Source organism: Orycteropus afer, unplaced genomic scaffold, assembly GCF_000298275.1.
Source record: "Orycteropus afer afer isolate SDZICR_OR568_19922 unplaced genomic scaffold, OryAfe1.0 scaffold00035, whole genome shotgun sequence".
In the NCBI taxonomy this organism is placed as follows: domain Eukaryota; kingdom Metazoa; phylum Chordata; class Mammalia; order Tubulidentata; family Orycteropodidae; genus Orycteropus; species Orycteropus afer.
The window spans coordinates 15,027,206-15,041,067 of NW_006921622.1; the positions used below are offsets into that span (position 1 = coordinate 15,027,206).

Below are 13,862 nucleotides of genomic sequence, written 5' to 3' on the forward strand. Positions count from 1 at the left end.
ATTGACAGAGATAGGGAAGATAATCCTGGAGCCCTGAGCTTTGAAAGGAAGTATACAGAAGTGGATTAGGCACCAACTGGTAGAAAAACCTGAATGAAAACAGTGAGTATAGAGATGGTGAGAGCAGTGGACTGTCAGCTACTCTGACAAGACCAACAGCCTGAATGTTTCCAAGAGCTGCTGGGACCTGAGAATTGATCTAAAGATCAGTCCTGGTCACCAAGGGCTGCAGAGATGACTGTGCTGGTGGCCTATGACTAGGAAGGGAAACAGCAAGGTGGGAGACAACCTGACTTGCAGCTGTCCAGAGGGTGTAGCCATTTTGATTGTTTACAAGTGGTGGCCATTTTGGATATTTAAAGTGACCAAGGCTGCAGCCATTTTGAATGTTTACTAGCAGTGGCCATATTGGATATTTAAAGTGACCGAGGGTACAGCCATGTTGAATGTTTACAAGTGGTGGCTGTTTTGGATTTTAAAGTATATGCACACACACACACGCATTCAAGCATGAAGATAAAAGCATGAGAAGATCACTTGGGTAAAAATGACATGGGAGATGAAGAGACATTTTATAACTATGGAAGGCTGTACAGGCTACCTAATCAGATGAAAAATATGAAGAACAGTTTATAACACTAATTATAAATCTCTGACACTATATATTACAATGATTGAAATTTTGGCATAAAATTTCATTATGCAAAAAACACTTTGGAATATTCTTGACTTTTTTTATAAATGCAAGTTAATTTTAAAAGGCTACTGCCTTCCCCAATTGAAATCTTGGCTGTAATTGGCCACCAAAGTAGATGTGACAAGAATATCAGGTAAAAGTGATCATATCATCTTTAAAAAGGAGATGTTACAAAGATTTCAGAAACCACAGGTACAATAGTATAGAAATGGAATAAAATGGGAGGTAGTCTAAGAGAATGGGAAGCTCCAAAATTGAAGTTATAATTACATTAACCTCAGTAAAAAACAGAATGGGTGTTTAGGGCACAACACATATTCATTTTCAAATTCTACACTGGGGAGCCTGATGCCCATTCCTGAAAGAGCTGTACAGAAAGTCTTCAGTAAGTTCACAGAGAAGAATGTTTGTATTAACCCATTTGGAATTTCAGGTCATGGCAAATGAACATTACTTTTAAAAAATGTTATTAGACTCATAGATCAGGGAAATAACTTAGACATAATAATGTGCCTGAAAAGAGAGAGAAATATGAACTGGATAACTATGTGATTAATAGGTCCATTTGGGTGGCTGACTGAACAAAAAAATTGCTGTCAGTCTAGAGAGAAGTATTCTAGTAGCCTACTGAAGTCCAAAGTATTTGCCCTGCTCCATGATAGATGGAGATATAAAATACACAATTATCACATTTGAAAATGACACAGAGCTGGATGGGGTGGTTAACAGACTGTGAAGTATTCATAATTCAAAACTACCTCCATAGATTAATGATGAGCTAAGAGTCAGAAGAATCAGCTACAAAATTATAGGATGGGTGAGCCAAATTTAGTCAAAATTTATGTGGGAACTTCAATGTGAGCCAACAGTGGAACATAACTGTCAAAATGCTAATGGGGTTGTATGCTGCATAAATAAAAGTACTGTGTATCATGGAACAGCCTTGGAAACCCAATGGGGGTCACTATGAGTTGGAATCAACTCAATGGCAGTGGTTTTGGTGGGTTGGATATCAAGGAAAGGAGGTAATGGTTCCATGGGCTGATCATACTGGAATGCTGCTTTAATCAAAAGGGCATGAGAATAAGTGGAGACACTAAGTAATTGGAACCATCCATAGAAGGGTGATGAATTTGGTGAAGATACTGGAAACTATCTTATGCATCATAAGTAACTCAAATTGTGATTACATTGTTTGCATGATTTCCCATTGACTTCAACCCTTTCAGATCTTAAGTCCAAGCTCATAATTCAACTTTAGAAAAGTGCCAGTCCCCTCACTTCAGTAATTTATACCATCAGTCACATACACTGCCTTCTAAGTTCTACAACATTACTTTATATATAAACATTTTAACTCAATTGCACTTATTTGTGTCTTCCTTCCATTCAAGTATTAAGTCTGCAAAAGATCTTAAAGATCATCTAGTTCATCTACTTTATGTTACCAATCAAAGATTAAGGCTCAGAAATAAATGGGCATTTACACTTGAAAATAATCTTAGGGGAAAAAAAAAAAGTCCTATCCCTTTAGAGATGGAGCAGTAGCACAGTTAGAAGAAATACAGTGAACTTCTGAAACTAAACATCAAGTATCCAACACAGATAATAAAATTGTGATTTCCGCTTTTCAACAGTAAAATGAAATTTCATAATGTTGTATGCCACATCCTGTATGAACACTTAGATAAATCACAAAACAATTACATACTGTATTAACAGTATATAACATTTTATTATTTTTACATAATAAAATGGTCATCTCTTAGCATCCAAACGCCCTCTCTATTAACTATTAATACATCAGATTTTGCTGTCGTCCCTAAAAAGTTGCCATCCAAGGCTACTTCACTGAGAGAACAATAAATATATTTTAGTTCTTTTAAAAATCATATTACATCTATTTTTACCTAATCCTGATATTAAATAATTATTCCCAATTATTGTTTCAAATTATAATTTTTGCTTATCCACATACCTAGGAGGCTGGGGAGGCTCCTTCGCGTCACTGGGTATGAGGTTATAAATGCTCTCAGAAAAGCATGTTGGATCCACGGTCACTAATGATTTCTTAAAATCAATTATCTTTTCCATTATAATATACCTTCCTTCACTTCTTTACTACGCCCTTGCCTTCTTAAGGAACCAGGCTTCTCTCTTTCACACAAATTCCCTTTGACCTCCTCTTAATTGCCCTCTTTGGGGAAGAAAATAAAATACCCTTTTCTATGTCTCTTGGAGTTTCTTAGCGTTGTTGACGATGCGGTTGCCGTGGAAACCGTTACTAGGTGACAGGGTACTGAAATGCTACGCTGCCTTTCTTCCCTCTCTGTAGCTCCTTTTTCTGAGAAGATCACTATGAATGCCACTGTTTATATGAATGAACCTTGGGGGGCAGCGGGATGGAGAATGCCATCCACTTAAAAATCTTGCTATTTTCTTTTTCTACAGCTGGAGAGAAAAACTTTACTCCAGACAGTCGCGAAGCGCAGCCAGCGCGCACACGTCACACAATAAGTCTCTTGTGCGCAAGCCCCAATGCCAGCCGAAGCGAGGGCGAGTACCGAGGCCACGCAGACGCACAACTGACATCGAGAGCAGGACCAGAGAGGGGAGCAGCCAGAGGAGCTAAGAAGGCTGGGGTAGGTGGAGAGTGGAGGAGAGTGACGTGAAAGGCTGCTGGAGGGTATGGGTGTGGCGTGCGGGCGCTGAAGCCGGTACTAGCGCAGGCGCAGAGGTGGCTTAGAGGGGGTGGGCCAGGCCTAGCGAATCCTGGCCGAGTCCGTTGGGGAGCCGAGGCGAAGGCCAGAGGTGCGGGTCTCCGTCTCCCAAGGCAGCACTGACGGCTCTTGGACCCTACTTCCCATTTCCTTTCCTTTTCCCTCGTCTTCTCAGTGTGATTTCCTTGGTGAGTTATTTGAGGACAAAGGAGAGCTGTAGAAACCAGTCCATGCCCATTGCATGCCTTTTCCCCAGTCGTTTCTTTCCCTTCGCGCTATTCGGTGTAATTTCAGTTCTGTGTCTGTGCTCATTTTTCCTGCTGCTTCTGTCTCAAGACCCACTGAAATCACTTGGGCCAACCATGGCCCGCCACCTCTGAGTGCGCGCCCACGTTCCGCTGTTCTTTTCATCCACCTGTCGCGTTCTTGTTTCTCCCTCCCTGGTCCTGCTTTCTCCTGCACTCCCCAGGTCCTGCTCTCGGCCCTGTTTACCTTTTGGTCTTTCTCCGAAGGCGTGGATTTTACGTTTTTTAATGAGCAGGCTAAATTAGAGCAAGGAGCCTTTTATTCAAGGGCCCTTGAATTTGTTCCCAATTGTTCGTGCCCCTTTTTGAAAATTGCCTTTCTGAGTAGAGGTTTTATTCCATTTTAAGCAGTTGTTCCTCCATGAATCTATTTATGTGAACGCCACTGACAGAAACCGAATCTAAAAGACATTTTATAAGGTTTGGGAAGGAAGATTGATGGTTCTGAACCATTCTTCCAGAGGCCACTCTGCCCAAACGGAATAAAGATGCGAGAAGAGGAGAGAAAATACCCATTTTGTTCTCTCTACTGTCTGGGTGCTTAGAGGAGAGATTAAAGCATCGTGATGACTTGTTGAACTTTGTTCCTACTTAAAAGGCTTTGCTGAATGTGTAGGTCCTTATCATTTTGGGGTCTAGTGAATTTCACTAGGTAAAAATAAATGTTTTTTTCTCATCCAACTGATCATATTTTAATTTTTATCTGGGCATTTAACAAACATTTCAGATGAATGACTTGTTGGTGGTGAGGTTCTTGCTTTTTTCACATCAAATGGAGTTTCTATCTTCCAAAACATAAATATATACCCTTTTGCCCCATTTATTTCATTTTTGAGTATGTTTTTGTTTTGCTTAGCTATATATAGGCAGTTCAAACTCACCAGCCACTCCTCGGAAGGAAGGTTGGGCAATCTACTTCCGTAGTGATACTGCCTCGGAAACCCAAGGAGGGGTCGCTATGAGTCGAGTCTGATTCCACGGCACATAACAACAACAACAGCTATACATACTAAGATTTGAAGTAAGGACTCAAAATGATAACACCATTAGTCAAGTATAGTCATTGTCCAAAGCTTATACATTTTCTAATTAAAAGTAACCCTTTGGGAATATGTATTTATGTTTAATAAGTTCTGAAACGCTTGGGAGCAAAGCATGAATTCTCTAGTTCCAAACTACCAGCTGGCCTTAGCTAATCTTGATTTTCTGGGTTTACTGAAATATAATAATTTCACTGATGTCAGTATGATTATTGTGCTTTTAAAATACTGAACAGAGTTTGCTTAGTATCTCCTCACTTTAGTATGATCACTTTACAGTCTTCATGAAGTTGTTAAATCATTTGGAAAGGAACTTTTTTTTTTTTTTAGATAAACAGAAAAGTTGTCAGTGTATTTCTACTCTTGGCAACCCCAAGTGTTAATATAACTATTCCATAGCGTTTTCTTGGCTGTAAACTTTATGAAAGCAGATTGCTAGGCCTTTCTTCTCCATTACTGTTGGGTAGGTTCTAACTGCCAACATTTAGGTTATTAGTTGATTGTAAACTACTTATGCCATTCAGGGACATTTTTCCTTAGGTACTTGGTCTGTAATTCTGCTTGTCATTTGGAAGTATGTTTACAAAGAACATATTTTCAATTTTAATAATTTCCTCAAAATGGCAGTATTCTTTAGGTAAATGCCTATGTCCAACATCACAAGGGATTAGTTTTGGTATATAATCAGGGGTTGAAAACTTTCTGTCAAGGGCTAGATAATATTTTAGGCTTTGCAGGCCAAAGGGTTTCTTTTGCTACTTAATACAAGGTTTGGTGATGGGAGAGAGAAATCAGGCCGGTAGAGTTTTGAAAGAAAGTTTATTAAAATATCTGCATGCAGACAGGCTGAGACCAGAATGGTGTCACCCGGGGCTGAGCTCATCAGTGTGTCAGCCCCAAGTTGGGAAAGTTGGGAGGTTTAAGTAGGGTGGCAGGAAGTTTATCAGCAGTTCTATTGTGGGAGAGCAGACCACGGCTGTTTTGGTAGCAACAGTCAAGACAGCAGATGTTCAGCTGTGTTCTTGGAACTGTAAGCTTCAGTCACTCTTTGCAGTTCTGTCTGTCTTGTCTACCCAGTTCTTAGAACTGGGTTGTGACCACTGTCCTGTTACTCAGTTTCATTTTTGGAGAGAAAAAGTATTAGGATTAAAGCATAAAATTAACATGAGAATTTTAAGTCAAGGCTTATATCTATCATTCTTCACTCTTTCTTACATAAGAAGCCTGGGTTGTTGATGGGTGAAGGTCTGGCTTCTATAGCTGGTTCAGGCTGGTCAGGGGCGTAGAGGTGTCCCTATTCTGTTTTGGCAATGGGGGTGTATAGGTAGGGGAGTCAGTGGTGGAGGCTTGCAAGATGGCTTTGACGTTCTAGTGTGAGAGTGGCCTTCGGATTCCTTACATAGGATGTGTGAGTGGGTGCCTTCGTATGGAATTTGAGAAAAAGGGATGTGAAAGTCCAGGGTAGGGTATTGGTGAGGTGTAAAGGTTGATTGAAGGAGGATAAATTTACATAAGAGAAACCTATAGTCAGAGTAGTGGTATTGGTTCCAGTAAAAAAAAAAAGGGGAGGTGTGTGTCTTCGGAGTGTGGTTCGAGTCAGAGCAGAGAGGAGAAAGTGGTCCTTTTTCCCTGGTTTTTGATAATGTTTTATTTTTGACCAGAGAGTGTTGTTAGTGATAGTCCATGAATTTTTTTGAAGAAGTTGGGAAGGTGAAGGTAATGGTATGTTGGCAGTTGTTAGTTTTCTATAGGGGTGCTTTGTGGGTGGCCTCCTTTAAAGTAGATGGGGTAGGTAAGGGGCTGGGATGGATGGATGATATTAGTGAAGATTTTAACTGGAAGGCGTTGAGTTGAAAGTTTGGCTGGTATTAAAGAACTTGAGACAGAGTACAGAGTTCGAAGCTGACTTTAAGAAAGGTCTATTAATAACTGTGGCCAGGGGGTTGACTGTGGGTTTACTGAGAACTGTACTGTGTTCCACAGTGAGAGGGGGAGTGGGGCATGGATTAAAGGGTTAAAGGCATTAGTAGTTCGATAGGTTGGTGTCTTTAGTTTTAATTTCAATTAAATGTTTGTTGCTAAGAAGTGGTTGTCCGAAAATAATGGCTGGTATAAGAAGGTGGAGTAGAAATAGAATTGTCATGTTTTAACATATAGGGGAGGAAAGTAACAATGAGTGGAGAGACCGAGAGCGCACAAGAGCTAACAGAGAGAGAGAGACAGAGAGAATGAGAATCAAGACTAATGAAAAAATGGTATCAAGACTAATGAGAAAATGGGGCTGAGATTTTCTCACAGTAATAAGATAATTTTTGGAGTTTTGTAGTTGAGGGACTGTTAAGTGACAGTTGTTGTTATGTGCTGTGGAGTCAGACTGACTCATAGCGACCCCTCCTTGAGTTTCAGAGGTGCTATCACTACAGAAGTAGATTGCAACCTTCCTTCCAAGGAGTGGCTGGTGGGTTTGAACCACCAGCCTTCTGGTTAGCAGTCAAGTGCCTTAGGCACTATGCTACCAGAGCTCCTGTTAAGTGACAGAGGAGGGTAGAAATAGGGTTAAGAAAGTTTGAAACTTGGGTAAGATGTCTCTGTTAAGGATGGGAATAGGGCATCTGGGCAGAATAAGAAAAGAGTGTGTGAAAGAAGTGTTCAAGACACAGTAATTGAGAGGATGTATTAGTGGTTGTGATATAACAAGTTCATTAACTTTTATAATAAAGACAGAGGAAGGGACAAGTGTCCCAGCAAATTCAAGGAGGGCAGAATAAGTGGCCCTGGTATCTATTAAAAAATGAGATAGGCTTACCTACAACTGCCATCATTACCCATGGTTTTGTGGTTGAGATGGAAGTCGATGGGGCCTGGTCGGGGCCTGGGCACCCTCAATCTTCAGCAGCAAAGCCAAAGAGTAAAAGAGATGCAATGCTGCCTCAAGGGGCCTGATTACAGTCTCACTTCCAGTGTCCCCCCTTGCCGCACACTGGGCAAGGCCCAGGTGGGGGTTGTGGGTTTGGGTAGGATCTAGTCCAGTGGCCCTCTTTGCCATGTTTGAAGCATGGTCTGGGAGGATGCGCAAATTTACCTTTCCACAGTCCTGGGGGAGGTTTGAGTTTACCTCTTAGGGTGTGCCTTGTGGTGGAGTCTTGAAAGGTGATGGCTAGGAGTTGGGCCTTTGCCTGATCTCGTTTTTGTTTTTGTAATCTTAATTCCTTGTCTCTGTTATTAAAGACCTTAAAGGTGTGGTTCAGAAGTTTTGTTGTTTTTTTTTTTTTTTTAGGGGTTTAGGTGCCTGTATCTAATTTTTGGAGTTTGTGGTGTCTGTCTGGGGCTGACTAAGAGATGAAATGCATGTTAAAGAGTAGTATTCCCTCTTGGGAAGTTGGTGTATTTCTGTAAAGTGTCTGTAAGGCGAGTTAGAAAGAGGGCTGGGTTTTCCTCAGGGCCTTGGGTAATTTCCTTAAGTTTGTCCTAGTTAACTGCTTTATGTGCTGTCTTTCTTAGGCTGGCAGTGAGGCAGGTGAGCATATGGTCCCAGTGGCATCTGCCTGAGAAATGTATCTGATAGTTCCCATTAGGGTCGACTCGAGGGACATTACAGAATCTAAGGAGTAAGCTGTGTCTTGTACGTGAAGTTTGTTTGTGTGAGTCTAAGCTGCCAGCCAGATATGCTTCTTTCCTCTGGGGTGAGGGAAAAGGTTAAAATGACATAATATAGGTAGTGGGGTCAGTTGGAAAGGAACCAAAGTGCTTTTCAATTTGGGACAGGACAGACATGGAGAAAGGAACATGAACACGGACGATGACTTCAATTCTGGTTACTTTATGAAGGTGAAGCATAGGAGCTATGGGCTGCATGGCTTGAGAATGATTGTAAGGGAGGGGGGAAAAGAGGCAGATGGAGCTGTGTCTGGAGGAGGAGTGGGAAGGACATGGGGGGGCTCCACTGGAGGAGCTGGTGGAGAGTGATCGGCCAGGTGGAAAGACAGTTCAAATTCGGGGGTGGAATCCGTGGAGGTTGGTTTAGAATGGAGAAGGAGAACTTAGTATGTAGAGCAAGAGTGACAGAGAGGATGATGGTGGAGTGTGAAGAACATACAGAAGCTCAGACCATTTTCCATTGTGTTGACAGAAATTGTCCAAGTCACTGAGGACGTTAAAATTGAAAGTGCCATTTTCAGACCGTTGGGAATCATTGTCTAATTTATATTGTGGCCAGATAGTATTGCAAAAGAAAATGAAGCACTTAGGACACAGTTAAGTAGATAATTTTAGTTCTGTAAGATTTTTTAGGAGGCACCCTAAAGGGGTGTCTTTTGGCGAGTATGATTGTGAATTACCTATAGGTGTTTTAGGAGTGATAAGTGACAAAAAGCCTCTAGAATATCGATCCACGTGAAGGGCATCCCCCGCGCAGAGACCAATATCCAGATCAAGACGGAGGCACAGGCCCCTGATTAGGTGTCCCCAATCAGTGAATCAGTGACAGTACCTATGTGGTCCTGGACCCCTGGAGACTGAAGTCAGAAAGATTTCTGGCCTAGCACTAGGACTTTTCAGAGAGGCCAATCGGAAATCTCGAAGACAGAGACAAGATGTTACTTACCAGGAATGAACAGGCCAGTGGTAGATGTGACATTAGCAACAGAAGGGCGAGGTTCCGTCTGGATTTCTTTCACCCTCCCAGATTTCGCCACTGAAATGTAAGGTTAGGTGCTGGGAGAGAGATACCAGCCTGGTAGAGTTTTGAAAGAACGTTTATTAAAACATCTGCATGCAGACAGGCTGACACCATTCTGGTCATAGTTATCATAGTTAATAGTTGACACCATTCTGGTCTCAGCTGACACCATTCTGGTCTCAGCCCGTCTGCATGCAGTTACTTTAATAAACTTCCTTTCAAAACTCCACCGTCCTGATTTGTCTCTCCTAGCCCCGAACCTTACACTTAACTACCATTGTAGTGCAAAAGGAGCCATAAACCCACTGCCTCAAATCGATTCCTACTCATAGTGACCCCCATTGGGTTTCCAAGGTGGCATATCTTTATGGGAGTAGATTGCCTCATCTTCCTCCCTCAGAGCAGCTGATGGGTTTGAACCACTGACCTGGTTAGCAGCCAAATGTCTAACCCACTATGGCTTCAGAGTTCCTTTTAAAAGCAGCCATAGATAATACATAAATGAATGAACAAACGAATGAGTGCATAGCTGTGTTTCAACGAAACCTTCTTTACAAAAAATAGGTGATGAAGTAGATTTGGCTCTTGGGCTGTATTTTGCACAGAACCCTGGTGTAAATGGTATGCATGTATGGTACAAATACAATTTAGGGTTTTTTTTTTTTTTTCTAAACGTTAATTAAATGAATAAAATAGGCATAGATAGGAGTATAAGACACGTGGATGGAAAATAAATCCTTGCTAAAGATGGCTTCTTTATAATGTTTTTTTTTTCAAAGTTAGAGAATTGGGAAGGGTACTTGAAATGTCATTTGAATTAAATACTGGAAACCATTAGAAGATATCTCATAACAGAAGACAACAGAAAAGGGAACTTTTGTGACACAGTGCCTAAGGCATTTGACTGCTAACCAGAAGGCTGGCAGTTCAAATCCACCAGCCACTGTGCTTAATTATGGAAGATGGGGCAATCTACTTCTGTAAAGATTTACCACCTCAGAAACCCAGTGGGAATTGCTATCAGTCAGAATTGACTCAGTGGCAGTTGAGTGAGAACAATAGAAAATGCTTAGCTTTGACAGAAAGATAAAGGCAGAGATAAGTGGTGAACTTGTAAAATTTTGCTTTTAGTTGTAAGGTCCCTGTGATTACCGAGTGGTAGCATGTGGGGTCCTTCCACCCTCTCCATCTCTGTATCTCCTGGGAAGTAGGAGCAGGTTGAGGAGCTGGTTGAGAGGATGTTTAGTCCATAGTCAGAAGCAGCAGAGCTTCACCTCCCCTTGATTAGTTTATGTCTTGTTTGTTATATTTGCATTTTTTCTTACTACTTACTGGAAAATGATTTGTTACTGTAAAAAATGCAGCAATTTTTAAGATTTTTTTTTAAACCTCAGAATATCTTTCTTCATAACAGCCTAGATTTAGCCAGTCACTCTTTTGAGAAATTTAAAAAGACATTGTATTAACATAGGATGACAGACATAATCATGATACAGGTTTTTTAATAAGTTCATTGAGTGATAGCCAGTTCTTATAATAAAATAATTTTTGAAGTGCTGATGTTTTATTTTGGTGGTGCAGTGATTAAAGCATTTAAGCGCCGACCAAAAGGCTGGTGGTTAGAATCCACCAACCACTGCTTCTGTAAAGATTTATAGTTTTGGAAACCCTGTTGGGCAGTTCTAGTCTCTAAGAGTTGGAATCAACCTGATGTCAGGGGGTTTGTTTTGTTTTATGTCAGATGTTTTATTTTGAAAAAGTATATAAACAAATATTTTAAATTTGTGTCAACTGCTATATAATTTTGGCTAAATAGTGTTTTGCGGGCTCCCCAGACATTTGAAAACTACGTAGTTTTATAATGGAATTGGAAAGTATTTTTGGATCAGTTTGCAAATAAAAGTGAACATAGGGTAGAGTATGATTTCAGTTGATTACCATCCAGTGTTACCAAGATATTATTTAAGAAGACATCATTGTAAATAAAACCCCAAAACCAAACCTACTGCTGTAAAATTAATTTTGACTCATAGTGACCCTATATAGGACAGGGTAGAAGTGCCCCCATACAGTTTTCAGGGGTATAATCTTTATGGACGCAGACTGCCACATCTTTCTCCTGCAGCTGGTGGGTGGGTGCAAACCACCCACCTTTCAAGTTAGCAGGTGAGCACTTAACCACTGTGCCACTAAGGTCCCTTCATTGTAAATAAATTGCTGAAAATTAGCAGGTGAAGTGAAAATATTTTTGTATGGAATTTACAGAATATATTTGAGAACACTAATAGTGAGTACTTTCTGGCCAAGGGATTCATCCAAGTAGTGCTTTTGTTTTCTGACTTTTATGTGATTTTCATTTCATTTGAAATATTTTTGTCCTTTGAAGAAAAATGACTATTATACTGACAGACTCATTGAAATATTAGTAAAAGGGAAAAATCTAATAAAATGGCTTTGAATTAAAGAATATTTTTAAGACTCAAATTACTAATAAAGCTATACACCATGGATATTATTATATACTATGGGTATTATTTTGTCTTCTCTTGTCTTTTGGTTTGCTTACAACTGATGTTGAGGCCTTAAAATTAGTTTATGGCTAAATATTACAAAATTAAATTTAGTATATAGCTAAAAATAGAATTCATCTTTATTTCTCAAAAAAAAATTGTAGTATTTGTTACTGTTATGATACTTAAAAACTGCCTTCTGCTAGTTTTAGAAAGAGTTCTATAGAAAAATTAAATCGATACAGTATTACTAAATTGAATTATCATCATTTTTTTTACTTTTAAGTCATCTATTTTTTGCTTACCTCAAAGCTTTTTGGTAAAAGGCAAGTAAGATAAAAATTTAAAAATGAAAGGATAGAAAAATTAAGACAAAGAAGAAGTAAGATTTGATAAGGTGACCTTAACATATGTAATGTTTGCCTTATACTCTACTTCTAATGGAGTTTGCGTTAAGCATTTTAGCAGCCAATAGAAAGTGGAAGAAGACAAGATCATTTAAAAGATTAATGTCTATAAAAACAAACTAGTTACTCAGAAAATGTACAATTATTACTGATAGAGAGATCAGAAGGAAATTTATACATTGGGAACCCAAAATAGTAAACATTTTGTAATGTTATAAGCAAAAGCCTCCTGAATAGGAGTTTGATCAGGCTGTTTTATACAGTGCTGTCAAAGCAACTAGTGCTAAAGTACAGTACCCAAACACAGTTCAATAAAGAAATTAGTGATACAGCTCAGATGTACAATTCTCTCTGGTCCTTGGTTTACTCTAGGGAAGTTGTTATCCAGTGCCTCTCTGACAGAAATATACCACAAATGGGATGGCCTTAACAAACAGGAGTTTATTCTCTTACAGTTTGGAGGCTTTAAGTCTGAGTTCAAAGTGCTGGGCTCTAGGAGCTGGATGAAAGCCCCTCGACCCTGGGCTTCACCTCTACCTCTTGCTCCTGGCCCATTGAAGCTAGAGGTTTTCTTCACTCAGACAGCTGCTACCTGCTGAGGCTGACAAGCCCAAGGTTGACAAGTAAAAAGGCACAGTCCCAATGTTACCAAACAGCATGGCAGGCCACTAATTCAAATCCAGATGAAGTCCCAAGATCAGCAGGGCATGGCAGGCTATTGAACAGCGACATGACTACATGCAGGGTTCAAGCATGCCAAAAGGCTGGAGACCATTCCCAAGGCTTCTCCTTATATATAGGAAGCAGACCACATCCCTAAGGCAGCTACTTAGCTGCTCCCAATATAGTCTACCATGGAGTTGATTGGCAATCTCATCATGGGGAATACTACATCCAGCTACCTAGCTACTCAACCAGGACCAGCCAAGTTGACACACAAACTTAACTACCACAGAAGTATTAGATTGTATCTAGCAAAACAGTTCTTGATTCAGGGGCTAAAACCACTCTATTTTCTCATGAAGACAAACTGTACAAAAATATGCCTAGCCTTGTGCCTAGATACACTGATTCAGTTATATATTTTTGTAGTCTATTGTCATTGAGTGACAATGATTAATATTAATGTATGCTAAAAGGTTGGGCAATCCTACTTCCGTAGTGATACTGCCTCGGAAACCCAAGGAGGGGTCGCTATGAGTCGGGGCCGACTCGACGGCACATAACAACAACAACAATATTCTTATGTTCCAGCTACTATGGTAAGTACTTTGAATGACTCATTTAAATATCTGATACCTGTCTGTGGCAGAAGCTTCCTTTGGACTTTTTATAATAGATATTATTACATACAAATCATATAGTGGTTCAGATGGATGACACAACATAAAATATAATTCAGACATTCATTTCCTAGCCTTACTACACTGCTTTATTTCCTTTCATTATTAAGCATACAGTTAAAACATTATTACACTGCTTTATTTCCTTTCATTATTAAGCAT

At 40.0% G+C, this 13,862-nt stretch overlaps 1 protein-coding gene across 1 annotated transcript in view; it reads right to left on the minus strand.

Annotated features, from left to right (window-relative positions):
* The window catches only part of ENKUR (enkurin, TRPC channel interacting protein), a 30,958-nt gene extending 28,167 nt beyond the window's left edge, over window positions 1–2,791 (minus strand). Inside the window, exon 1 of the mRNA XM_007936414.1 lies at window positions 2,676–2,791. Coding sequence (XP_007934605.1) covers window positions 2,676–2,791 — 116 coding nt within the window. The remainder of the gene's footprint in view (window positions 1–2,675) is intronic.
* Between the last annotated feature and the right edge of the window lie 11,071 nt (window positions 2,792–13,862).